This window comes from Xiphias gladius, chromosome 24 (genome assembly GCF_016859285.1).
Source record: "Xiphias gladius isolate SHS-SW01 ecotype Sanya breed wild chromosome 24, ASM1685928v1, whole genome shotgun sequence".
Classification (NCBI taxonomy): Eukaryota; Metazoa; Chordata; class Actinopteri; order Istiophoriformes; family Xiphiidae; genus Xiphias; species Xiphias gladius.
This window is the reverse complement of record NC_053423.1, coordinates 22,805,027-22,829,471: the sequence shown is the minus strand read 5'-3', so window position 1 is coordinate 22,829,471 and position 24,445 is coordinate 22,805,027. Positions and strand designations below refer to the sequence as shown.

The window sequence follows — 24,445 nt, the reverse complement described above, 5'->3', positions numbered from 1 at the left end:
GGTCATCTATGTTTCCCTATAACCCGACATGCCAATGACAGAACTATGTAATTACTCTATATATCACAGACAATTTTATTTATTTATTTGCTGCTATTGCTTTTCCCAAGTTATTTTAGAATAATTCTGATAGGCTTCAGTCAACTATAAATACTTAATACATTTTCTATTCTTTAAGACTTTCCAAAGTTCAAAACAAACACAATCCTCCAGGGTAAACACGGGTCCTGGAGGGAAGTTATAATGAACATGGATGTGTCCTACCTCTCTTCCCTTCAGTTCCTACTCACCGTTTCTATGAGTTTGCGGTTCTCTACTAGCTGCCTTTTGTCTTTGATCTCATTGGATGCCACCCACGTCTTGATCTGGTCTCGAAGACGCTGATGGACCAAAAGAAGGAGAAGGGGGAGAGAAACGGGGGGGGGGGGGGAGACGATTGGGAGAGACGCAGAGAGAATCGGAGAGAGAGACAGACACATCAGTGAACTCTGTGATACATGCAGGGGCTTGTCTTCAACAGTCATGGATGGTGAACTTCATACAGCAAACAGGCTTGGCTTGGGGTTGGGTCATCATGGTAACATCAAGATGAGGCGCACACACACACACACACACACACACACACACACACACAACTTCTGGCCTACCATGACGATATTTGACACACCACAAGCAAGCGAAAATACTGGCGCGCGCACACGCGCACACACACACACGCACACACACACGCACACTCTCCGTCTTTTCATCCATTTTCTTCCGGGGTCCAAAATGTCACGACATGAGATCGAGTCAAGTCAAGTCGGTCAGTTTCTGTCTCACCTGCTGATTGGCTACAAGTTAGACCCCAGTTACACCTGGTATTAAAAAGTAATCCATAGCTGGATATCTTGTTCGAATAATGAAAAATGCGTGTTAATCTTTAGATTATTAGATAATCTAATTAATTTAGATAATCGATCACAGTAAAGCTGAATATCTTTAGGTTTTGGACTGGTGGTCTGACAAAACACAGGTGAAGTTGTCCCCTTGGTCTGTGGAAAAAACACGGGTCTTTTTCACTATTTTCTGAAATTTCATGGGGAGAACAATTAATTGATTAAATGACAAGGGCTAGAGCACACACACTGTAATCACATCGCTATCAGATAAACCAGACCGGAGGTTGTCTAGTGCACCTTGTGATCGGAAACACAATCTAGAACCGAAAACAATTAACTGAACGGAAAATTAAATCAGCATCTCTTTTTGATAATCGAAAAAAATCACTAAAGTAATTTTTGAAGCGAAAATCCCAACGTTTCCCTGGTTCTTGTCTCTCTAATGTGAAGATTTGCAAAACAAGAAAGAGTATGCGCAGACTTCACCTTGGGCTTTAGGAAATTTTACTACTTTCATAATTTTCTGACATTTTGTACACTTAACAAATCAATTAATCAAGTAAATAAATAGCATATTAAGAATGAAAAAAAAAATCAGTAATTCCAGACACAGAGTAGAATTATTTCACTCAAGTAAATCCTTTTTTTTGCAAAGTCAATTTGATGGATATACAGAATATCATAAGCTTGTTGTTGTAATATTGCTGTGGCATTTTGATGATATACATATTGTGAGAATTGAGAATCAAAGCATTTGCGAATGCATTATTTGCCTGCTCCTATAGCGAAACAGAATGAGGTAAAAAGGTCAGGGATTCCTGGACCTTTATATTCTTCATTTTGTTTGATGGTAATGAACCATGCAGCTGCGTTCATAAAATCTATTGGGACAGCAACATTTTATACCAAAATACAAGATTACACTCCAAATAAAATGTAGTGTGGCATTTGCTTGTTGGCGAAATGAAGCGGACAATGTTATGTTATTGAGAAACAAAACTGCAACATTTGGATCTGACCGTTACACTGTGCAGAGGTTGGCAGGCAGAGCTTGTTCAGCTGCCACAAACACACTGTCACTTGCAACTGGTCATAGAAGTCCCATGGTTTGTTTTCTGGTTGCGTATTATGGCTCTACTACCAAAGCATTGCACTAGTTTTTGTGTTTTCTTCTACTTCTTTTTCATGATTTTTAAGGTGAGGTTCACTCCAAGATCACTCTCAACCCCCTCCTTCCGGCGTGGACGCCTATAAACACCTAGAGGTAAAGTGAGCTTAGTTTCAGTTTCTCAAAGAGGCAGATTAAACAGCAGTTCGACCGTGTGATAATGGGATTTGATTTGAGCAACCTACTGAAAGGCCACAGTCTACTATTACCCAAAGGGATTTCTGAAAGATTTACAGTTTGACCTTCCACTATCAGGCAGTCAAATGCAATGTTTAGTAACAAGCCAATCTAACAAAAGATTTTTCCATCATATATAGAAGTCTGCACGGTTATCTAGTCTTATTGCTCATCGTACCATTGCTCGTTTGTACACAGAAACGTTGTACATGTTCCTGGTTTCTGTGATTTTTGTGACGTTGACAGAACCTATTTTCTCGATAACAACGTGTAGGCGGTTAAGGAAGCACAGTCAGTTAACAGAGGTGGAGGAGTCTCACCACGTTTTGATATGGAAACTCCTGCAGGTCACAGGACGTGTGAAAATAAAAAACAGCAGCAGCCATAAAACACCGGTGTAGTGAGACTGATATTTACATTTCAGTGAGTGTAAATATCATTCACTGAATGATAATGATTATACACAAAAAAGGGAGACTCAGGGTCAGGGTCGGTTGGTGTCCTTGCAGTTTTTGGATGCTTTCCCAGTGTCCTCGTGTACAAATGTCACAGAACCAGCAAATTAAAAGAAGGCTTGCAGGTTTCTCAACTCAGTAAGAGGCTACAAACGCAGCCATAAGGGTCTGTGTGCACTGTGTCTGACAGACAACCCAGCATTTGAGGACTGAGCTGCAGTGTTGAAATGTGGTCAGTTTCTTAATCAAGAAAGTGACAGATATTCGCTGAGATTGTCAACTGAAGTCCTCTGAGGCAACGACACTCACTCTTAACACAAAACCGTCCCGCAGCTCTAAACCAGTTTTCTACTCTCTTAAAGACTCAAACTCCGCATAACTTAAAGAACGCTGGTTGTTCCAATAATTTACCGTTGGTCTGATGTAACTATATCGTAAATGCCGACATGGCGACTCGCCTCATGACTTTTGTTCTGGGGAAACCCGGGGAGGATTCAAACACCAACAACTCTTCAGTGGGAAAACTTTTTCTTCCAATAACCCCGAATTTTCAGATTTATATCATCTCTCTGTATTTACCTGCAGCTTTTTAATCTCTTTCTTGAGGTCTGCTTCATATTTCTCCTTCTGGTTCGCGTTGGCTGCATTGTGAAGCTGCAGAGAAGATGAAACAGTGGAAGGATCAAACAGGTGACAAGTTCTGGTCCAAAACAGTACCAATCTGAACTGGGAAAAAAAAGCCATAAGCCAATTATTAATGTCTGGGTTAAAAATACAGCACACAGTATGGAATAAGGAAAAAAACAACACACACCTAGAGAGGTAAACCGTGTGATTACAGCAGAAATCTGTAAACCACCGAGTTACGGTGATGTCGGGAATCTCAAGTGTTTTGTTCTATTTTTTTGGCCAAACTCTGGTATTTATATATTTTTCAAATATATATATTATGGAACAAGGCGTGCATATTCGCCAGAAAAAAATGACAATAAAAAGATTCCTGGATTCTTTTTGGAAAAGTGGAGCGCAGAATTCAGCATGTATAATATAAATGTTGAACTACTGAAACAATTCTTCATACTTTTAACATTAAAAATCTGTAATTTATTTGAGCTTTTTGCGACCAATTAATTTTAGGACAACTCTATTCATCTCTTTGGGTACATTAAGTTTGTTTCGGCAGCAAAGACGACATTATTAGACTGGGGGAAAAAAGAAAAACATAAGAAGAAAATGGGTCATAAAATAGGCTAGAAATAATAAAAGTAACAAACAGAACAAGAACATTTCTGGGGTAATTTAAGGCGCCAGAATGTGAGTGGATTTCAGCGCAGAGAGCCCCTAAAACTCTGATAATACATCTGCAGCCACATAATAAATACAGGACGTAACGAAGGAAAAAGGGCAACTGGGATCTTTGGTAACTGAAACACTAACGACTTTCTGTCTCTTTATTAGCCAAACAGATCTACACTCTGGGCCTCCGGGCTGCTGTGAGCTCAGGGCCCAGCACTGTTTTTAATAACTGCTGGTTTCACTCAGTTTATTAAAAGCATCATGGGGCCTGTGCATTCTGTTGTGGTGATGGTAGCATGTATTTAACTATTCTGACTGCAGAAACCTTCATCCCAGCTAAAGACGCTGACTAAAATTAACCTTAGAGCAGGAAAATGATTAAATACTGCAGCGGGGTAAATTGCACAATTTGAAAGCAGTGATGGGATCAGCACAAAAACACAATCCTGCAATGGTCTAGATGTCAGTCACTTGTAGGCCAAAGTAGACAAATGTCCCATTCACAGTCCAAATATACCTGCATTTTGTCGGTGTATATTCCCTGATCGACATGACAATAATTGTATGATTGAGTACTCGTTTTTCAGTCTTTTTGAGTCAAATATATAAAAATAAATTAATAAATCAAAAATATCAATATAATTGTTGACAATTGTTGTCAGGCCTGAAAAGGGCTCCGGGAAAAAGCGATGGGCATTTTTGACTATTTTCTTATAATCGAAACAATAATCAAAATGAAAACATGACATTGAATGACATCACCTTGTGCTCTAGGACATTGTGATGGGCATTTTCCTTCGTTTTCTGATGTTTTACAGACAAAACAATTAAGCGATTAATTGAGAACATAATCAGCAGATTAATCGATAGTGGCAATAATCATTATCTGCACAATCCTTCCTCACCTTTTGCCAGATGTCTTCAAACTGTTCCACTCCCTCCGCTACTTTTTTCAGACATCGATCTATTTCACCTGGTGCAGGAGAAAAAGAGCAGAATAACAAAAAGGTTAAGTGAAATGAGTGAATATAAATGTGTCAAAACACTGAGGGCCAGTGTAAAGAAGCGGATTCACTGATTATCTGGAGTAACAAACAGGAAACATCTTTTTAAGTCATTCCATGATCCAGATTTAAGAGGTTTTACTCAAAACAAAATAATCTTGGCAACATAGTGAACCTGCTCCTTGAAAGAAGCCGTGGTGCTGCTCGCATTTTGGATCGCATACACAGAAAAACAACAAATGCACCACAGAACAGCAGGGCATTATGCTTGTAAGCGATAGAGTGTGTGTGTGTGTGTGTGTGTGTGTGTGTGTGTGTGTGTGTGTGTGTGTGTGTGTGTGTGTGTGTGTGTGTGTGTGTGTGTGTGCGAAGGGGTGAATGTGGCGTTAAGTGAAAAGTGCTTTGAGTGGCCCATAACACTAGAAAAAGAGCTATATCAGTGCAGTCCATTTACCATTTACACATACACACACACATACGATGTTGTCCATGATTGGCGGATGGTTAGACGAGTCAAAATAGATGAGGGAGTGACAGGAAGAGACAAGCATGTCTGCATTTAGGCTTTGTTGTCAACACCATGTCCCAGATTAATGTTTTCCTCATGCCCCGTCACACTGATTGGTTGTTTGCTATTAAACGTAAACAGGAAAAAGGAAATAAAGGGGGGGAAAAGGAAAACGCTTGTTTTCATGCAGCTTTATCATTTCTGACCTAGGTCACACAGAGGCGGTAATTTTTCTTCTCTTCAAAATGCCACAGGGCAGAAGGTTTTAGTGAAGTCTGAATAGGGAAAAAACACACATATGAACAGTCCTCTTTTAATTTCTGATTTGGAAAACAATGACACACTGTTCTGTTAGAGATGCAACGATTATTCGATTAGTCGACTGACAGAAAAAAATCATATTTGGATAATCGATTATTTGTTTACATTTTTTTTTTTTTTTTACACAAATGGCAACAGTAATGCTATTTTCAGCCTCTGAAATATGAAGATTTTCTGCTTTTTCCTGTTTTGTATCCTATTAAAATCAACAGACATCTGAAGACAAAATGACATTTGGAGACCAGCAGAGTTCCTGTTCAAGGCACTGAAAAACCCTTCCAGCGCTTTAGAAACAATGACAGCCTCTTCCAACTTCAGCTCTTAGTGTTTCAAACATTAGCTCAACACTGTTCCAAATTCTTATTTGATCAGTTGGGTGGACAGGGAGTGACCTATGGGAGAAATACCATGTCTTATTTCAAAACTGAGAAAAAAAAAAAAATGCTCCAAAAAAGGTTGACAGTGACAAATTTGAGAGAGTGCTGCAGCGGTGAAGAATGAAAGCTAAAACACAAAATAGTGTTTCAACTCTTTACAGAGTTTCAACTTTCGAAGCGTTTTTTATTTAAATTTCAGTTTCGAAATATGACATGATATTCACCCGATAGTGACAAGGAACAGGTTCGGGCGAGAACAGCCCGAGTTGTGTGAATAAACTCCAGTCTGAGTCTGACCTCGAACAGCCTTGACGTTAAGAGACTGCTGCGGGTGTGTTATTTTTAGATGAAAGTCTACCTCCTCTGTAATAATACATTACAATTTGACAGAGCCGAGATGGTGCGTGTGCTCGATCTTTTCTTCTGTATGAGCAGATTTAAGGGGAGACGCGTGTGCGTGCGTTTTGTTTTCAATGTGACAGCCGTTCAGCAGGGGAAGTCACAGGAGTGCACGTGAAGAGATGAGTGACACTGACAGAGAATCATCAAGGATGAGTCCTGTCAAAAATTGTGCTTTCAGCCTGCGGCGACAAACGTCAGTTGAAAATAACATCAAAGTAAAGGACTCCGAGGAAACTTTCCGAGGGACAGAATCGAGCCTCAAGGTTTTCTGTCTCTACACAGAGGTCTGGGTTGGGTTACAGGGCTTGTTGTGGCTAGCGTTCAGCTTTGGATGCTGGATATCATCAGAGTGCCGTGAACTGTTCCAGACATCAGTCAACGTCAGCTTCACTGGTACGGTCATACTGTTTAGATTTTTAAAAATAAAAGCAGAAGAGCTGCAGAGGGGTCAGATCCCGACTCAAAGTGTGTCTGTCTGAGGCCTGACACGTGCTCCACTGTCTGTGAAAGGGGGCCAGCGTCATGAACGGACCTTTACACAGATTTCTGCAAAGAGGCGTGGATGCCATGTCCCCCTGTGCACGAAGAGGACGTGTCACAGTTGAAAACAAAACGAAAACAAACACAAACACAAACAGGAACCTTTACATAAAGTCGCAGTGGGTGATATGGATGTAATTGTCAACTGTGAAATTTCTCATTTAATACTGCAAGAAAATACAACTTTTCTGGAAAATCGACAGAAAAACTGTTCACGGACAGAATTTGACAGTAGTGTCTGTTTTTCCACTGCTCCACGTGACAAATGAAGACACGCATCACAATGAGACGACAATCACAAAAATTCATAAAGCAGCCCTGCTCACTGGTTTGCATCACTGCACTGAATGTCCCAATACACCCAGAGATGTCCGTAGCTACCTTGGCACAGCATCAAGAGTATAACAGAATCTACCTTCACAGAATAAAATCTGAAAATAAACCTTTGAATTTTCAAGTTTTCAGTTCCATGTTTCTTGTCGATTTCGGTGGAAGCACAGGACTATAACTACATATTTTTTACAAAGTGTTACCAGTTACCTACACCACAGCCCGAATGAGTATTTCTGCTCTTCTATTATAACAGTATGTGCAGTGTATTAGAGCATAGTCCTACTATTGTAATGTTTAATATTCAGCACATAGTATAGTGTAGTTAAGGTTCTATCTTCATTCATTCTATCTTTGTTCAATTTTTTAATTTTATTCTATGTTTATTTTACTTCACTACTTATTCATTCATTCCTAATCTATTTTTTCAATCACTTCAGTGTATGCTTCCAAAACACAAACATTACTCTTCAAGCTCATGTCGTTGAATTATTTCAGCTGTACGCATTCTCTTAAATTAAATAATAGCGGAACAACATTTAAAGTATTTCCCAGAAAATTCGTGTTTGATCCCACACACTGTAACGCACATCTGTTTTCGTGTAGTATGAGTCAACTGAGTTTTAAAAATCAAATCTCCCTCTATGTTCAGAAAGAGAAAGACAGTGACACTGGAAATCAGAGCGTAACAAAATCAACTGAGGACAATCTGGACCAATGCTCCGGTTCGGTTCGGTTTCTTCGCGTGTTTTCATTTACGCCGAATGCCAGAGGAGGTAGAAAGTGGCAAAAAGCTCTCGTTGAAGTTCATCATGTTAGTAGATGAAGCTACAGGGAGCAAAACCAGATTTAATTCTGACTCCCTCTGGAGCCAACAACCTGGTGGGGTGACGGCTTACACAACTCAGTAAACAAGCTGCTTGTGAGCGCATGTGACTTTTGATTACAGGCTTCGGTTCTCCTTAGACCAAGCAGCGCAAAAAAGAATAAATACAGAAATGCACCGAAGTAAATTTTTCCACTTCAGATCACAAAGCAAAACACAAAATAAACAAGCATAAGCTGTAGACATTTTTAAACCGTTGTCTCGGCCTATTTAGAGCAGCACGAGGCTGGACTTTTTCCACGGAGATGCCCCCGGGGGACTTTCCAATCACAGCAACATAAATTACACCAACTGTGAAATGCTTTTCTGTGGTAGTGACACTCCCTGTATTATAATTTGTGGTTTACCTCATCCACCTGGCACCTGCTCATACCACAACGAATGCTAATGCTTATATGCATCAACTCAGGTGTTTAATGGCGCGCACGCACGCACGCACACACACACACACACACACACACACACACACACACACACACTTAGTCAGAAGCCTCACCTTGAAGTTTCCTTTTATCGGCCATGACTGATGACTAGGATGATGTCTTCATGCCTTCTTTCACTGCAGAAAAAAAAAAAAAAGAGAGAAAAACGTTTTATTTTATGTATGTATTTATCTGTTTATTTGACTGGGTCAATCCACGTTACTCAACACTGCTGTAAAGTTTACATAATAAGCCTAAGAATATAAACTTAACGTAGTTATTTAAACAAGATATTTAAAGATAAAAAGAAACCAGTTGAATTGCACTAAAGAAAACTGAACAAATCAGAAGACAAAGAAGACACTGATGGAAAGGTGGTAAAGAGGAAGGATATGGGACATAGAGGCAGGACTGTGGAGGCCATTTTCCTCTTTAATAGCAAGCATCTGCCCTGCTGAAGTGTCTTTGAGCAACACACTGAATCCCTGCTAACTCCAGAGGTGCAGCTCTGCAGTTAAACTTCACCTTTATCCTCCCGAACGTTTCTACAGGAATCTGAGGCTGTAAATAAAAGAAACATCCTCCTGATGATGCTTTTCATTAACCTGTGTTATTAAATGTTTTGCAGGTGTCATTTCAAGTGTGTGTGTGTGTGTGTGTGTGTGTGTGTGTGTGTGTGTGTGTGTGTATAGAGTAACTGATTTGGTGCTCCTACTTTCCCTAAACCTGCCCCCTCAGTTGCAGACGTAGAAACAAAGCTCAGTGTCTACGTCAGTTGATGATTTTTGTTTTTTTCCCACAATGTTTTTCCACAAGTTTCAGAGAACAAGTTTGAACTTGTTGCATTTGATGCCATTTCCACTGCCTCTGTATAACATGCAATTGTCGTGGACACCAAACCCTGATGTAAATCATGATTTTTTTGGATTTAGGGCTGATTCCAAGTTGGTAAAGTACCAGGATTCACAGAGCTCCACGGTCAACACATCCATTATTTAATCTTTCATTCCCTCGCTTAAATATTTATGTACTGTCCATCATGTTAAAGTATGATCTTGTGTCATTTTTTATAACTTGAGAAGGACGAGTGCTCGGGGTCAGCCTACTGCCAGTGTTACACCGTATTTTGTGAACTGCCAGTTTCTGTGACCTGTAGCACTGTAACAAAGGGTTCAGCTTCAGGTAACGTTAAGTGCATCGTGCGCGCAGAAAAATCTACCACATATTTAGTTGTCGTTTGCTGACTGATAAAGAATTAATATTATTTCCAATTTATGGTCTTTACTTTAGCGTCGATCACCCATTGTGGAGCAAATCACGTTTTCCCTCGCAGCAAAAGGAAAAATGAGTCAGGTCAGGGCTAATGAATGTCACAGAGCGTTGACAAAATATGCCGTGAACGCCTTACACCCTTCAAGCACCCTGTGGTTTAGGTAGGTTACTGAGTATAATAAAAACACTTAAAAGTTTTTAAAAGGTTTGGGTAAGAGATGACTTCATTTCCCACCAAACAAACTACCTAAAAAGATTTGATAAAGGATTCGAAAAGGATTCAGATTCAATAAGAAGATTTGGAATGGGATTCAGATTCAAGAAAATGCTATTTGCTATGCTCTAACTCAATCTGGAATAAAAGAAACCTATTATGTAATATTTTTTGCTACTAAACTCCGCTGAAGCTACTGAGAGTTTCTGTACGTGCTGTATATTTTGATAGTTTTACACAAAGACGAGACAAAATTACATCAGCAAACAACAAAACCGGGCCAGGAACTCGAATTCATGCTGCCTGTAGCCATCGACTGTGTAATGATTATTTCAGGGCGGACCTTTCCATTCAGCCTGACACCCTCAGAAGTAGTAGTGACATTGTTCCACAATGCTTTTATACAGAGCAGATTGTAATAAGGTGAACGGGTAGGACAGGTATGACAGGTGTTGCCATTAATGTCAATAAACAAGAGTGTTTTTCATGGACATTAATGGCTTCCTCAAACTAACATCAAACAAATAACAAATACCGTACCTGATTTGCAGGACAGCTGATTATTAAAACAGTCACGTTTTCTAATCAGGAGAGGTGACATCGTCACGTTGCTTGTTTTGTCTCATCAACAATGCAAAACCTATTTAATTTACAATGATATAAAACACAAACAAGCAGAAAATACTGAAATCGGAGAACTCTGAACGTGGGAATGTTTCGTGATTTTTCTGGAAAAGTGACTTCAAAAATTAATCATCAAATTATCAAAATTATCAAATTATCAGATTAAATTTTTCAGCTCTACGTAACAACATTTTTCAAATTAAGTAGTGCCAGGCCTGCCTCAGTACTAAATCTGGTTTTAAGAACATCTACTGCAAAGTTCAGCAGATTAAAAACTACTATTTGGAGGCTGCTTTCTATTCTCAAAAGTTTTCTTTGGTATATGTGATTCATGACCACCACATGTGCTTTAATTGTACGGCAGAGAACAGCATGTTTCTCTCAGCTGCGAGGCCAAATGAGATGGTTTAAACATGTAAATATATAAACCTTTCCTGAAGAAGCTCAGCCCGACTTTTCCCTCCATTGTGCATCTGATCCACCGAGCAACCCTTAAATTTCACAAACATACGTGATGCTTGGTCGAGTTGAAAAGTGGATCCTCTTCACCCAGAAAGGGACCTAAGTTGCGTTCAAAAAAGTCACAAAGAGTGTGTTTGTTGATGAGAAAAGTAGCACATGCGGAGAAGACATATTTTTAACCCGCAGTCTGAGGTGAGAAGAATATGCCGTCTCAGCTTTAAGGCACAAACCGGTAGCAGGTCAACAGTGGGTCAGTTATCACCTTTGGACACAGGCAATTAAACAAAAGGCATTTCTGACCACGCTGGAGCTGCAGAAAGCCAGTGTTTATAACGCTTTCCTGACACGTACCCTGAGGAAAACTAACAGCTACAGAAGAACAAATAAAACGCCCCAGTTCAGCTAATCTGCTTAAGGTGTCGTCATTGTCATCCTGGGCCCGCGGTTCCCAGTCGGTGGCCTTGGGTCCATCAGGTTTATCTTTTTCCACTGCTGTTACGAACATTGTCTAACCTCACACTTCTCTGATTATATACGCCACCAAAAAAGTTTTATGTAGTTTAAGTGTTTATCAAAGAGAAGCTGAATGTTTAAGTGCTCAGAAAATACCAGTAATTTAGCTTCTTAACTACTGACTACACCTAGTTTGAACTCACCTCAGTCACTTTTAACACATGCCCAAAGCCTTTCTTCATTTTCACTGTTGTCACAAGAGCAACTTGCACAGTGTGAAATGTGACATTGATCGCTGCCCTGGTTAACACCAGTGACGTCAATGACAAATATGTGGATGCAACGGTAATGTTTTGTAATATGACGCGGTTTTATACATGGAGTTGATACTCGCCTTAGGGACAAATAACCCTAAAATAAAAAGACTAACTGCACCTCACGAAGGTTCCAAATTGTTGTTTTTCCTTCGGTATGAGAATTAACTTCAGGACATTGTTTCTTGTAAAAAGACACAAAATGCGCTGACTGTGGGCAGGGGTCAGCCGGTATATTGTGAAGTAGAACCTGCATGATTGAATTTGACTTCATAAATACTGGTGTTATTTACAATTTCTGTGTCAATCGGAGGAAAACTCACAACGTGACAGTTTTTTCGTACGAAGATATCATATCTCACTGGTGTCACGTATTTAATATTAAACAAGTCCGTCAGCATTTACCCGAGACTCTACCCTCAGCCGACAGCTTATTAAGTACACCGTGCTAACACTCAGGCTAATACAAAAGCCTTGTGTGGTTTTTTTGGTGCTGCTCGTATTGTGTTACATTAAGAGGTGTTTCCAACATTGTGTCCACACCACATGTATCCGTCAGCGTAGACTAAATATTAGGAACACTGCTCAGTATGACACAGGGGTGGGATTTATTGCAGGGCTCTTGTATCAGACTGCATTCGTTTTAGATACAACACTACAAACTGCATCCTCCAAAATTGCCATTAAGTTGAATCAACGGCTCTCGAAGACATTTTAAACAAAAAATGAACACCAAAACTCTCGTGAAGGTGGGATTTATTGCAGGATTTAGGGTAGTTATACCTAACAAACTTTCCTCGGCTTTTGTTTACGAGGAAAATATAAAACATTGCCAACCGCATCCTTTAATTTGGATCATATGGAGATGTCCTGCTGGCCTGAGGGTGTGATTGCAACGTCCCAGGGTTGTGTCCTGTTATCTCTCCTCTCTCCTCCTCTGTTTTCGTGTCACCCTCCCTACTGTCGCTTTCAAATAAAGCTAAAAAGGCCCAAAATACATAAGGATATAAAAAAAAATGTGTTCATATCATCCTGCTCTTTGTGATATTAGTATCAATGTAATCTGTAACATTGGGATATACCATCAATGAACTGTCCCAGTACTAATCAAAACCTTGGCCTAAACTACTTTTTGACTGCACCAACACACTTTAGATATTCCATGTGTTTGAGCTGATAATATGTTTTGTCGGTTTCATGCTCTGGTCCTTTCAGCTTTACTGCATCATTTCACAGTTGAACTGAGAAACAATCTTGAAACTGAGACGTCAAACTCCGATACTCAGCTCACCCGCATGTGTTAGTTTGGCAACTGCACGGTAGGTTGATTAACGCGACTTTAATAAACGAAAACCTGCCTCTATTGGCTTTAGCAGTTCTTTTTCAAACAGGTGCACGAACATGGAGCAACTGAGGACACTTTTACTGACTGTTTCCTCAGATGTTTATGGTCAAATTCAAAAAGTAGGCAGAACAACCACGCAGTGTTTTCTTACCGACGGTCAAACATTTGTTTTCCCGGGATGTTTATAAACAACGCGGGCATCGTCGGTGCCCACGGGAGCCTGTGGGCACCAACCTCCAAGCAGATACACTTCAAAAACAAACTCCGTACTCAAGTTACGCACCGGGGCTCCGCAGAAGAAGTTGTGTTTTTTCCGTTTTAGGAGCAAACAACGGACGACAGCGGCGTGGAGAGCTGCAGCTACCCACCGGCTGCGCTGTTTAATGTGGGAGACACAATTTGGAAAGAGGAGAGAGGCGGAGAGAGAAAGGGGGGGACGGCACAGAAATCCATCACCTTTGGCTCTGCAGCCCACTTACCTGGATTTTTCCGAGTTACGATTTCTTTCCTCAGTCGACCCACTCCGGCAAATCTTCTGCGATTCAGTATAAAGGCTTATTTTCTAAAAATTTTCACAATTCTTCTCGCTAAACAATCACTCCGCACATCCAAGATGGCTACCAGGAACACCTCCTCCTCCATCGATGCCCTGGTGGACAGGAGCCCCGCCCACCTCGCCTGTGATTGGTCCGCTGCGGCCGCTCCCGCACTCCTATTCGATAAAGACTGCTGTCTGTCAATAGAGGCTGGTTTTACTACTTCCCGTACAACTCGCGCTACGATTGGACAGATCGTAAAGGTGAAAGTACGCCCCCCAAAGTGGGCGCAGGGTCTTCTGGGAAATGAAGTTCATCCCTGCATTATCTTACAAGCATAATTATTTGTTTTTTTTTGAACGAGGTTCAGTTCTTTTTCTTTTTTGTTTTCAAAACTTTACATTCCTGACAATAACAATCATTGGAGGAAGTATTCAGATCTTTCACTCAACTACAAGTACTTGACTGATTGATTGATTGATTGATTGATTGATTGACTGACTGATGCTGCACAGCCTAGTGGTCCCTACTCAGGATACTGCAGCCTTTTTTGCAGCTGTAATACCAGGTGGAGATACAGTGGGTCAAGTACCAGTACATCGATTTTGTACTTGAGTTCAGTATTTGTGTAAACGTAGCCTACTTTGTTACATTCCACCACTTAACAGATTAAGATTTTTGCCAAAAAATATAATAAGTGCTTATCAAGTATGAAGCTTTACCAAACAGCATATATGATTAGAGATTCATCCATAAATAATTGACAGAAAATGAATTGGTAAATACTTTTGATAATTGCTGCTCTTTTTCCATGGAAACATTATTAATTTGATAATTTCATGGACAGACCTGTAACCCTGACTGGCAGAGCAGTAAGATAAACCGCTGTTGTGAAAAAAACAGCTGTTTAAATTTGATCTTTAAATGAATTAACTGTTTGGAGTTAAACATTTATCATCAGTATGTGTTTTTTCTTTTCCCCAACAGACCAAGAGCGAAAAGGTTCATTTATTCATTCAAATGTTCATTTTTACACAAATGACCATTTACTGCATCTTGTTTTTCATTTGATTTTGTTATTTTTTTTAATTGGTATTTATGTTATTAACTAATGTCCTGATGCCTATAAAAACACACGGTCAGCAGCACTGCGATGTTTCCAGCGTCGGGGAGGCTGCCGTCGTTATTCCCCGGTGATTTAAGAAAATAAAGTTCCACAGTTGACCGTTTGGTTTTGAACCTGCGGTCACTCACACCCTCGTTATGATTCATGAAAATCACCACTTTATAGTTGACCTGTGGCCTCCGGCTGCCAGTTGGGCGTTATTGTGATTGATGAGAACAGCCAGTTATTGATCAGATTTTAAAGGCTTCACTGTGCTGACAGATGTTCTGCTGACAACCCCCCCCTCCGTGGTCACTGCAGCTCATGCTCTCCATGCTGCTCTGAATCAGAGGCTCTGTGATCTTCAGCTCTCCGCTAAGATATTTAGTCTTTGAATAGAGATAGAAAATTGCTCTGTATCACCGAGGTCATAGGATTAAGTGCTGACAAAGTTTTTACAAAAGAAGAATATAAATCAATCATCATTGTATTCTTATTTACTAAGATATCATCAAGAAATGTAAGTCTTATTCCAACAGCATTATTATTACACAATATGGCCAAAAGCATGGGGACAGCTGAAGATTACACCCATACCTGATTGTTGAACATTTTAATTCCAAAGCCACTGGCATTAATCTGCAACTGCAACAGGCTCAAATCTTCTGGTTCCAGGTTTTCCACCTGATGTTGGAACCAGGCCACGGGGATTTGCCCCTGGTGCCTAAATCAGGTCTTGGCTATTTTTTGCAGTATCAAGGGCCATCTAGGGACAGGGATCGCTGTGCGATTATACCTTTCACTAAAAACAAATAAATATATTAAAAATCTATTTTAAGAAAAATTCTGTTAGTATAAAAATACGGCACATCCCAAGTACACTTCTCCCTCCACGAGTTCCGCCTCCTTCAGTGGAGGGAAATTAAATGCAGTAATTAATGAACTGCAGCTTCTTCACCGGTGACTGCACTGAACCTGGTATCAAGGGTCATAGTGTTTAGGTTCCAAACAATGATTTCAGAAACAATCCATCAGGTTTTATTGATCCTGTATCACTGCAGTTTGTCTGAACTGACACATTATATTCCTCCCATCTTCCACCGGAGGGCACTGCAGTCTGAAAGCCGCTTCACAGTGTATGCTATGAACTCACGGCACTCGCCAGTGTTTGTATTGTGAGACCTTATCAGCAAAAATCTGAGTCACTCTCATTTCTCTCTTTGGCTCTTGATCATGAACAATAACTTCAGCATGTAAGATCTGTGTTCGGGATGTTGTGACTATGAATGAATCATCCGTTTAAATCACTGTCAGTTGTCGAATTAAATCCTATTGTTGCAGTAAAACTAATTCCAAGAGTTTCTTGACGGGAGCATATGTAAAATGCTTGAAATGTAAAAAAATAAAATAAAAAAAACATAAAATAAAATAAAATAAAATGAGTGTTTATTATTCCTGAGCTAGCAGCAAGTCTGTGTTATTTCTCATTCTCATTTAAATGCTGAGCTCTTACTTTTATTTTACCCCCTTCACACTTCACTGCACAAAAACCACCCAAACAATCGTACATTCAAAGCCATTTACTTTCTCACACTGTGTGACATTTCGAAGTTTTCTTATATCGTACAATTCAAAAGAACCACAACATCAGCCTGGCCAACTTAAATAAAACATATAACTTAGGCACGAGATGAATATGTACAAACAAGTATCCCTTTTGATTATGCATATTAAATGTACATATTTTACAAAACTCATAATTTATAAACTACAAAATACTGCGTCAAAATCAAATAAATAATAAATATTCCTCTCTCTATTCTAATAGAAAACAAAAGGTGAAACAAATTTGAGGCCAGTCATGTCTGGGATCTGTAAATACTCCCAGAACAAAATATTCTTTCACAAATTCAACACTTCTTGTCCAAAATAATACATTTACTGATTGACTAGTTTGATACTTGCTCTATAAAATGTTTGTCAGTAGCCTTTGAAATGAAAACTTGTGTCCAAGTACATTATAATTTACAATATACTGTATCTCCTAGTTAAAAAGGTGCTATATGTCAGTTTTCACTATCGCTACATTACCAACGTTGGCATTAACAGCTGTTTACTCACCAAGAGCTTCAGCCATCGTTGCGTTTACAGGATAAGAGGTTAGAATACGTCCTCTGAGCAGCGATGCTTCTTCATCCTGTCGTGTTGGACCGAGGGCAGACCGGACGCTACGGTGACTCGCGATAGAAAGGTGGTTTTACGAGACGGGACGGGCCAGGGCTAGCTGGTTAGCATGCTAACCTCAGCAGAATAAAGGAAGAAATAAAAATAGAAGCAAAACAAGAGTTAACCCTGGCGTTGCTTTCCAACGCTGGAGACAGCTCTTTGCGAGTAAAGGAACGAAGTTTGATGCTGAACTCTAGACTGGTAAGTAAAAGAGCTGTTAATGCTAACGTTGGCTATGTAGCGATAGCAAGAACTTACATAGAGCACCTTTAATGCATAGCTTCGGGTAATTCCTGAGGTAAGTATGGTGTCCCGTCGAGTAACTTTAAACTAAAGTCTGTTACTGAAATACAGTCCCAAAAAAAACAACATTCTTGCCAACTCAAACAGCTGCACAATAAATAAAAAGAAGAATTATGGATATTTATAGAAGTCAAGTAGTTTGTTGGCAAAAAATCCTTCACTGTATTCAAACTAAGTTAATCCTGAGATCTAGCATCTCATCTTCTCATTCTTCTCTCTTTTAAGGCAATGATAAATAAAAACTGAAAAACTGCAACACCACCACCGTCAAAAAACAAATAAACGTCTTTCTGGATGTTTAGTGAAGACACCTCCCATCAAATCCAGCCTCGGTCAGTTTCTGAACCTGTAGGAGATCGGAAGCAGCTTGTGAGTCTTCTTCATGCTCTGGACCTTAGCGTGCGTCTGGTCGTCCATGGTCTTGTAGCACCGTCGGGCGTAATCCAAAAGCTTCTCCTTCGATGCCTCAAACTCTCCGACCTCTGTCACCTACAGGAACATCAGCACAGTTCATTAATGTGAAAAAACTGAAACCATTTAGCTTCTAATCCTGTGGTGGACAGATGATAGCACGAGAAGCCTTTCCTCGAGAGCGAAAGTGTCCACCTTCAAAAAAATGTTTCTGAACAGTTACTCATCCCTGCCGCCACTCGGTGGTCGGCGAAATTCCTCATTCTTTTGTTAAACTCTGAATCAATACGGCCACACGACAACACAGACAGATACCCACGTTGTGATCATTTTTTCATGCTGCAATACACTGTAAACTGCAGTACAGAGACAGATTTTTCTGGGAACAAATAAACACTGACCCTTAAAATGAGTTTCTTTAACCAAATTCTTGAACAGAACTGAATCGCGTCTCCCTGATCTGGAGTGTATTGAATTTACTATTGCATTTGTTCATTTCTTTTGCTCGAAAGCAACGTAGAGATTAGGCACAAACCAAGCCACAGTTGGTAAGAGTCACAAGGTAGCGAGGCGTACGCGCATAGGAAATGGACCCAGTGGGTTATTGTGTTAGGAAACCAGTTTGGGCAGCCACCAGAGACACAATAACTCATTCGGAAACTTAGATTTTTTTTTTTTTTTTAAATAAATTCTGCTGGGCTGGATCTACTAAAACCGCCTTCAACAAAGTAAAAGTTTCCGAACTCTCGCCATTGGGTTTAAACTCTGACAACACACTAGTATCGGATCTGTTCCCCAACAACAACAAAAAATAAATAAATAAAACATTAAGAAAGTATAGCCTACTTTTCAACGTGTACTGTTACATAATACATACATGTGCCATAAAAGCAATACAAGTAATGGGAATATGAGAATAGGATCAGCAATAACAATTTCTCCTGCTGGCTTTATAACATATAACACACATCCAAACAGTTCAGACCTTCTCCGGTGCCACCAGCAGCAGCTCGGCGATCGGGGAGGTGGACGCCATTGTGTTGCGGTCCACTCCGTGGATCTGGAAGGCTCGGGACATGCTCCTCACCCGCTGGTACGTGGACAGGATCTTCTTGTAGCGAATCAGGACCCCGTCTGGATCTTTAACTGGGGAGAGAGCAGGAAGAGCGGAGAGAAAAATGGAGGGTAGGGTCGCAGAGAGTCCCTACGTTCGCGATTCACCATGTGTGACCAACGACCCGTCTGCCTGCGTTCCCCGACCCTCTCTAGATACCACTGCGTTTCAAAACCTTCCAACTAAGCCACCCACCGCCTCCTCATCACCACCACCCAGACCTCCAAAATGTCCAGGGCGATTCAACTACCCGCTGGCTTTACGCCGCCTCCGCCACCGGCGTGTAGCGTGTGGGGGAACCCTGTCCTATCCTCGCTCTTCACATGAGCCTGTGTTTAAGGAAGACGCTCCACATCAGTGGCGTCTAATCTTTAAAGCCCTTCTCTGTCGCCAACCTCAATAAATGCCGTTAAACACAACTCATCTCTCCTTACTGAACCGTTTTTGGTTGCTGCTGATGCATTTGCAGCGTGTCAGTCTTGCATGTGTGAAATAATTAGGTCTTCGTGACGACTTGCACAGGTTGAAACTGGTGGGGTTAATAAAAAGCTCTCATCCACTCAGCAGCACCATTTTTTTTTTTTTTCAAGTGCAGCCTAAAGCTGCGTTAGTCGCCGGAACCGTTCGTGGCTCCAAGAGGAAGATCCACGTCAATACGGTTTACTGCATCAGAACATAATACAGTATTGTTGTGTTTTAAGAGAGTACTTTATATACTTTGACCCGCACCTCTCTGTCTCTCCCTCCCATGGGTGATCCTAAAGATCCTCCTCATCTTCATCCTCGGCTCTCCGTTGGCTCTCCCTCGGCCTTTCTTCTTTGACCCCTTCTCCACGGACGAGTCCTCCTCTTCCTCCTCCTCCTCCTCCTCCTCCTCTTCTGCCACGTACTCATCCTCAGTGTAGTATTTGTCTTCTTCCAGATGAAACTCCTGCTTGACTACAGCCAGGAAAAAGAAAGTCAGGCAGAAATGTCGGTTTTTAAAGTGCGATACGTCAAACCTGCTTAGTTTCAGGGGAAGAAGAAAAAAAAAAAAAAAAGCTGTCTCCAGCTTCCTCACCAGGGATGGTGGTGCTGCGGCGGGTCCGAGGCCCTGGCCCCTGCGCCCGTTTGAGGGTCATCCCAGACCTGGTGGTCATGGGGGAGGGAGGCGAGGGAGAGCTGGAGGGCTGGACCTTCACAATCCGCTGGGCGTCCCCGCACCACTCTGTCAATGTACGCAATCATAACAATCACAATGAAAATTTAGAGGATATTGGACTTTTACTTTCCTGTCAATGAAAACCAAAAGCTGGAACAAAGAAGCAATGGATGAAAAGAAGAAAAGAGTGTGAGGTCCAGCTTGATATTTCTATATTAAAAACTAAACTATACCAAGCTAAAATAAGGTGGTCAAATGTGAAGGTGTAGCATAATAAGTTAACTTACTTCATACATGGCAGTGAAAACTATTCTTCCCAAGCCTCCTGACACCCAGTAAAATGTTTTGAATTTCTGCTTTTTTAAAATATCACCACGGTTTTTAGGATGAAATAAACAAAGAAGGGAAAAGAAAAAAAAAAGTGCATATATCTACTGTATATTTTGATTTAAACGTTACTGTGCACGTCTCATATGGAGCAGACTGGGAGACAACAGTGAACAGTGCAGGTTCACCCTGACGCCTGAGGTCTAGACACGTTTAACGTGGTAAACTCTCGCTCTATGTTTCTTAATGTATCGACGGCTGCTTTGAAAGCGACATTAACACATGGGCGTTCCATATTTACACCTAGATTTCTATGAACGGGGGGGGGGGCTTCCTGTTTGACGAATGGGACAACGCTCCCTTCCAAAAGAGCCTGAAAGCAACCTGAAAGTAAGTACCTTCAGGCAGGTGCTTTAAAAAACAAAACAAAAAAACAACTTGCAGTTTACTTTGCTTTTAACGCCAGGACACGTACCTGTTGGCTGCGACTTCAGTAGACTGAACGTTTTAGTTCCCACTGCTAATGAGTAGTTGATTGAGTTACACCAAACGGACGACAGGATACTGATTCCGGGTTAATACATCCGTAATTTACCAGTTAGAAAAAGTGTGTTAGTTCTGGTGGATTATCAGATTCGACTGTTTAAACTTTTACATTTCCTACCTACAACGCTCAGTGACGGACTGATTCACATGACTATAAAGCTGCTCTGAGTCTATGTAAAGGACTTGGGAACTCTTTCCAGCACTGGTCCTTCCCTCTGTCATCTTCCACTGCTTTCAGTTTAACGCGTGTCGTTCATTATCTTTTTTTATTGCTTGTTTGTTAGAATCACTAAAACATTTTTCTCTGCTGAACTCAACCAGCTAACCTGCTGCGACAACATTTCCCCCCCCGGGGATCCATCCAGTCCCGCCTTTTTCCCACCTATTGTTGGGAAATCACGAATCCAGTCTACTGCACATGCCCACTACGTGTAAATCTCTTCGTCACGCATTTATGTTGCTTTGGAGAAATGCCGCCATCGGGCGTTTTCCCCTCCCGGCGCCTCACCCTCCGGACTCCTCATGCTGACGATGAAGCGATCCAGCTGACAGCGCAGGAAGTTGCGTTCCTCCTCCAGCTCCTCGATGCGCTTCTGCAGCCAGGCGTTCTTCTCCAGAGCGACGTACAGGTGAGCCCGCAGGTTCGAGACCAGGATGAAAGGGCTGTACTGAGAGTGAGGAGGCTCCTGCACCACAGGCTCTGGAGGAGGAGGAGGAAGAAGAAGAAGAAGACAGGAAAAAGGGAAGGGGAAACTATTCATGAAAGACAGAATGTAAAGTGGGGAGGAAAACTTTTGGAATCTGAGTAACAATGGCTGAAATCTAAATTTAATAATCACTATTACTATGAATATTTTCCCAATACAGCAACATACAAACGGCAAAGGTTCGGGAGAATTACATCTTTAAATAACGTTTGGAGTGAAAAGAAGCAACTGCAACTCCTGCAGTTAAAAATGATCCGTTCTGCAAATGTTGATGTTACTTTTTTATTTCTTGGACTTAAAAGAATAGAAAAGAAAGTCAAGGGAAATCCCTCTGCTCGTGAAGTCTCAAACTTCATTAAATCACCTGTAAAAAGGCTGAAACTTACAATTCCTTACATAGGTAATAGAAAATCATAAATAACAACACTGAATTAACGCCCAGCCTGCTTTTACTAGATTTTAAAGTCAAGTCTTTGAGGTTTTGAACAATATAAGAGGTGAACTGCGCCTCAGAAAAACCTTCTGAAGTTTCCCACTTGAAACCTGAAGCTCAGTTCATCAGAGGACAGAATTTCCAGATTTATAACTTCTATCAAAGGCAGCGTCAAAACTGCAAACTGCGAAATCCGCAGCACAGAGAAATCACCGCACTTCGCCACCGACACACAGCAAATAAGGTCACGTGCATCAGATGTGTCGTACCGTCCATCATCTGCTGGCCTTGGTTCAGGTGATAGGCAGGTGGTCTCTCTACGCTCTCCTCCAGGGGAAAGGAGACCTCATAGGCGTCCAGATACAAACCACCACCTCCTCCTCCTCCTGCTCCTCCTGCTCCTCCTGCTGCTGCTGACGACGACTGGGGCATGTAGTGCTCTGACCAAACATCCAAACACGAGACAACAGAAAATTAGATTCCTGCAAAACCGCTGAGTCAAGCACAAGTCACGGTCATTTTCCTTGTCAAGCAGTGAGAGGATTCTTGTGTTTAATTAGTCAATTTAAAGTCAAGTCTGTAAAACAGGGTTTCCCCGCAGTGTTTTATAGCAGAGGCCTGGAATAAAGAACCACCATCATAACCAGGTGGTGTTTGACACAGCAAATACCACATGTTTACTGAGTCAGCCCACGGTTCATCTACCAATTAAGTCGACAGAGAGAAGATTAATCAGCAACTTTCAGTCATTTTAATGCACAAAAAACCCCCCAAATATCGTCCGGTTCCAGCTTCTCATACACGAGGATCTGCTGCTTGTCTTCATCACGTATGATGGTAAATGAAATATGTTTTCGTTTCGGTCTGTTGAGTCATTGGGTTCGAGAAGGTAGTAACGGGTGTTTTTCCCTGCTTTAAAAAAAACAACATCTCACAGACGAAACGATTAACTGCTTTAAATCAAGAAAACATTTGGCACGTTAACCAATAGTGAAAGCAGTGGTTGGTTGCAGGACTGTATCGCAGTGATCGTGGACCCGGGTGGCGTACCACCTCCGCACCCTTTAAAACGTCCAGACGCGGTGGAAACCATCCGCCACGTCCTCCCCAGAGCCCAACGTGACGCCCGCAGATGTTTTTCCTTTTTACCCACTCACCGTCCGGAACCCGGAGATATGAGCTTCACGCTGACGTGAAGGAGAGAAACGCACGAAAAACCCTCGCAGCTCAGAAAAGTGCGACCGAAAGGACTTTTCCTGGCAGGTCAACTATTTTAACAACGAACCAGCATCACCGGAGCTGGAGATCGGTCACTGTGGACTCACGGACCGTTTCAGCTCTAATAATAGATAATAATAAAGTTAGTAAAGTCATGACTCGTGGGGGTTATTTGTGTAGTACATTCAGATAGGCAACAGAAATTCATGTTTTGTTTTTGAAAAAGGTAAATGGAAAAAGGTCAACGTCAGTAAAACAGTCATAACACAGAAAAAGCAGGGTTTCAAAACTACAGGAGACGTCGGGGCCTAAAACTGCTTGTTCTATCAAGAATGATGACTCTTGGGTCCCAGCAGTTTAAAGGCAGAGCGTCGTTTGGCCTCCTCAGCTTTATAGTCTCCTGCCACGATGTCAAAACCAAAAGAGGAGCCATCAGTCATTCGAGTCCATGAGCAAACCTCGCATCTGCTAAAGTCCTTTTGGTGGCTTTGCTGCGGGACGCGGCGGTTTACCTGGCGGGTCTGTGTCGTCTCTGGCGGTCGGAGGATTCATGACGGAAAACTCCGCTCGGGTGTTCGGATAAACTCGTTATTATTTGCCCTCCGGCTCCCGGCGCTCAGTTATACTCCTGTAATACAGCCCGGAACGACCCACAGCTGCGGCCCCGCGGCAGCGCGACCACACGCGCCCCGCCGCAATTACCTGATTATAAGTGGCGTCACCAGGTGCTGCACGCTCGGGCGTGTGGGGTTGGCGCACGCGCAGAACGGCGGCGTCGCCTCACCTCTGCGCAAAAAGTGAACTTTTTGTTTTTTTTCTCTCTTTTTTAACTGGGGAATAAACACAGCGAGTTGTTTTCCATCCTGAACCACTTTGTCAAACTATGGTTTAAAGTCCTTCACGAAGTTTCTTCCCATTATGATGTTC

The 24,445-nt window shown here is 41.5% G+C and overlaps 2 protein-coding genes across 3 annotated transcripts in view; both read right to left on the bottom strand.

The window, feature by feature from the left end:
• Positions 1-14,133, bottom strand: part of cnot3b (CCR4-NOT transcription complex, subunit 3b) — a 33,996-nt gene extending 19,863 nt beyond the window's left edge. The window contains exons 1-5 of one of the 2 annotated variants that reach the window (XM_040121776.1): positions 13,931-14,133; positions 8,842-8,904; positions 4,883-4,950; positions 3,261-3,335; positions 291-380 (exon numbers count right to left, since the gene is read on the bottom strand). In XM_040121776.1, coding sequence (XP_039977710.1) covers positions 291-380; positions 3,261-3,335; positions 4,883-4,950; positions 8,842-8,866 — 258 coding nt within the window. In that variant the 5' untranslated portion in view covers positions 8,867-8,904; positions 13,931-14,133. Of the gene's footprint in view, positions 1-290; positions 381-3,260; positions 3,336-4,882; positions 4,951-8,841; positions 8,905-13,734; positions 13,844-13,930 lie in introns of those variants that run through there. The other variant, XM_040121777.1, reaches the window with a different exon arrangement.
• A 3,338-nt stretch (positions 14,134-17,471) lies between these two features.
• Positions 17,472-24,230, bottom strand: ccdc106b (coiled-coil domain containing 106b). The gene is made up of 7 exons (XM_040120978.1): positions 24,031-24,230; positions 22,570-22,740; positions 21,669-21,860; positions 20,207-20,353; positions 19,876-20,085; positions 19,018-19,178; positions 17,472-18,110 (listed from the first exon to the last, which is right to left on the bottom strand). The coding sequence occupies exons 1-7, from the start codon at positions 24,068-24,070 to the stop codon at positions 17,955-17,957; spliced, it is 1,077 nt and encodes a 358-aa protein (XP_039976912.1). The 5' UTR covers positions 24,071-24,230; the 3' UTR covers positions 17,472-17,954.
• Between the last annotated feature and the right edge of the window lie 215 nt (positions 24,231-24,445).

Bases quoted from the DNA above. Each gene is read 5' to 3' on its own strand.
- ccdc106b (XM_040120978.1), bottom strand. From the start codon at position 24,070: ATGAATCCTCCGACCGCCAGAGACGACACAGACCCGCCAG. The intron at 21,861-22,569 runs GTACGACACATC...CTCCTCCTCCAG, and splicing joins AGGCCAGCAGATGATGGACG to AGCCTGTGGTGCAGGAGCCT. The intron at 20,354-21,668 runs GTGAGGCGCCGG...GTACATTGACAG, and splicing joins CAGCATGAGGAGTCCGGAGG to AGTGGTGCGGGGACGCCCAG.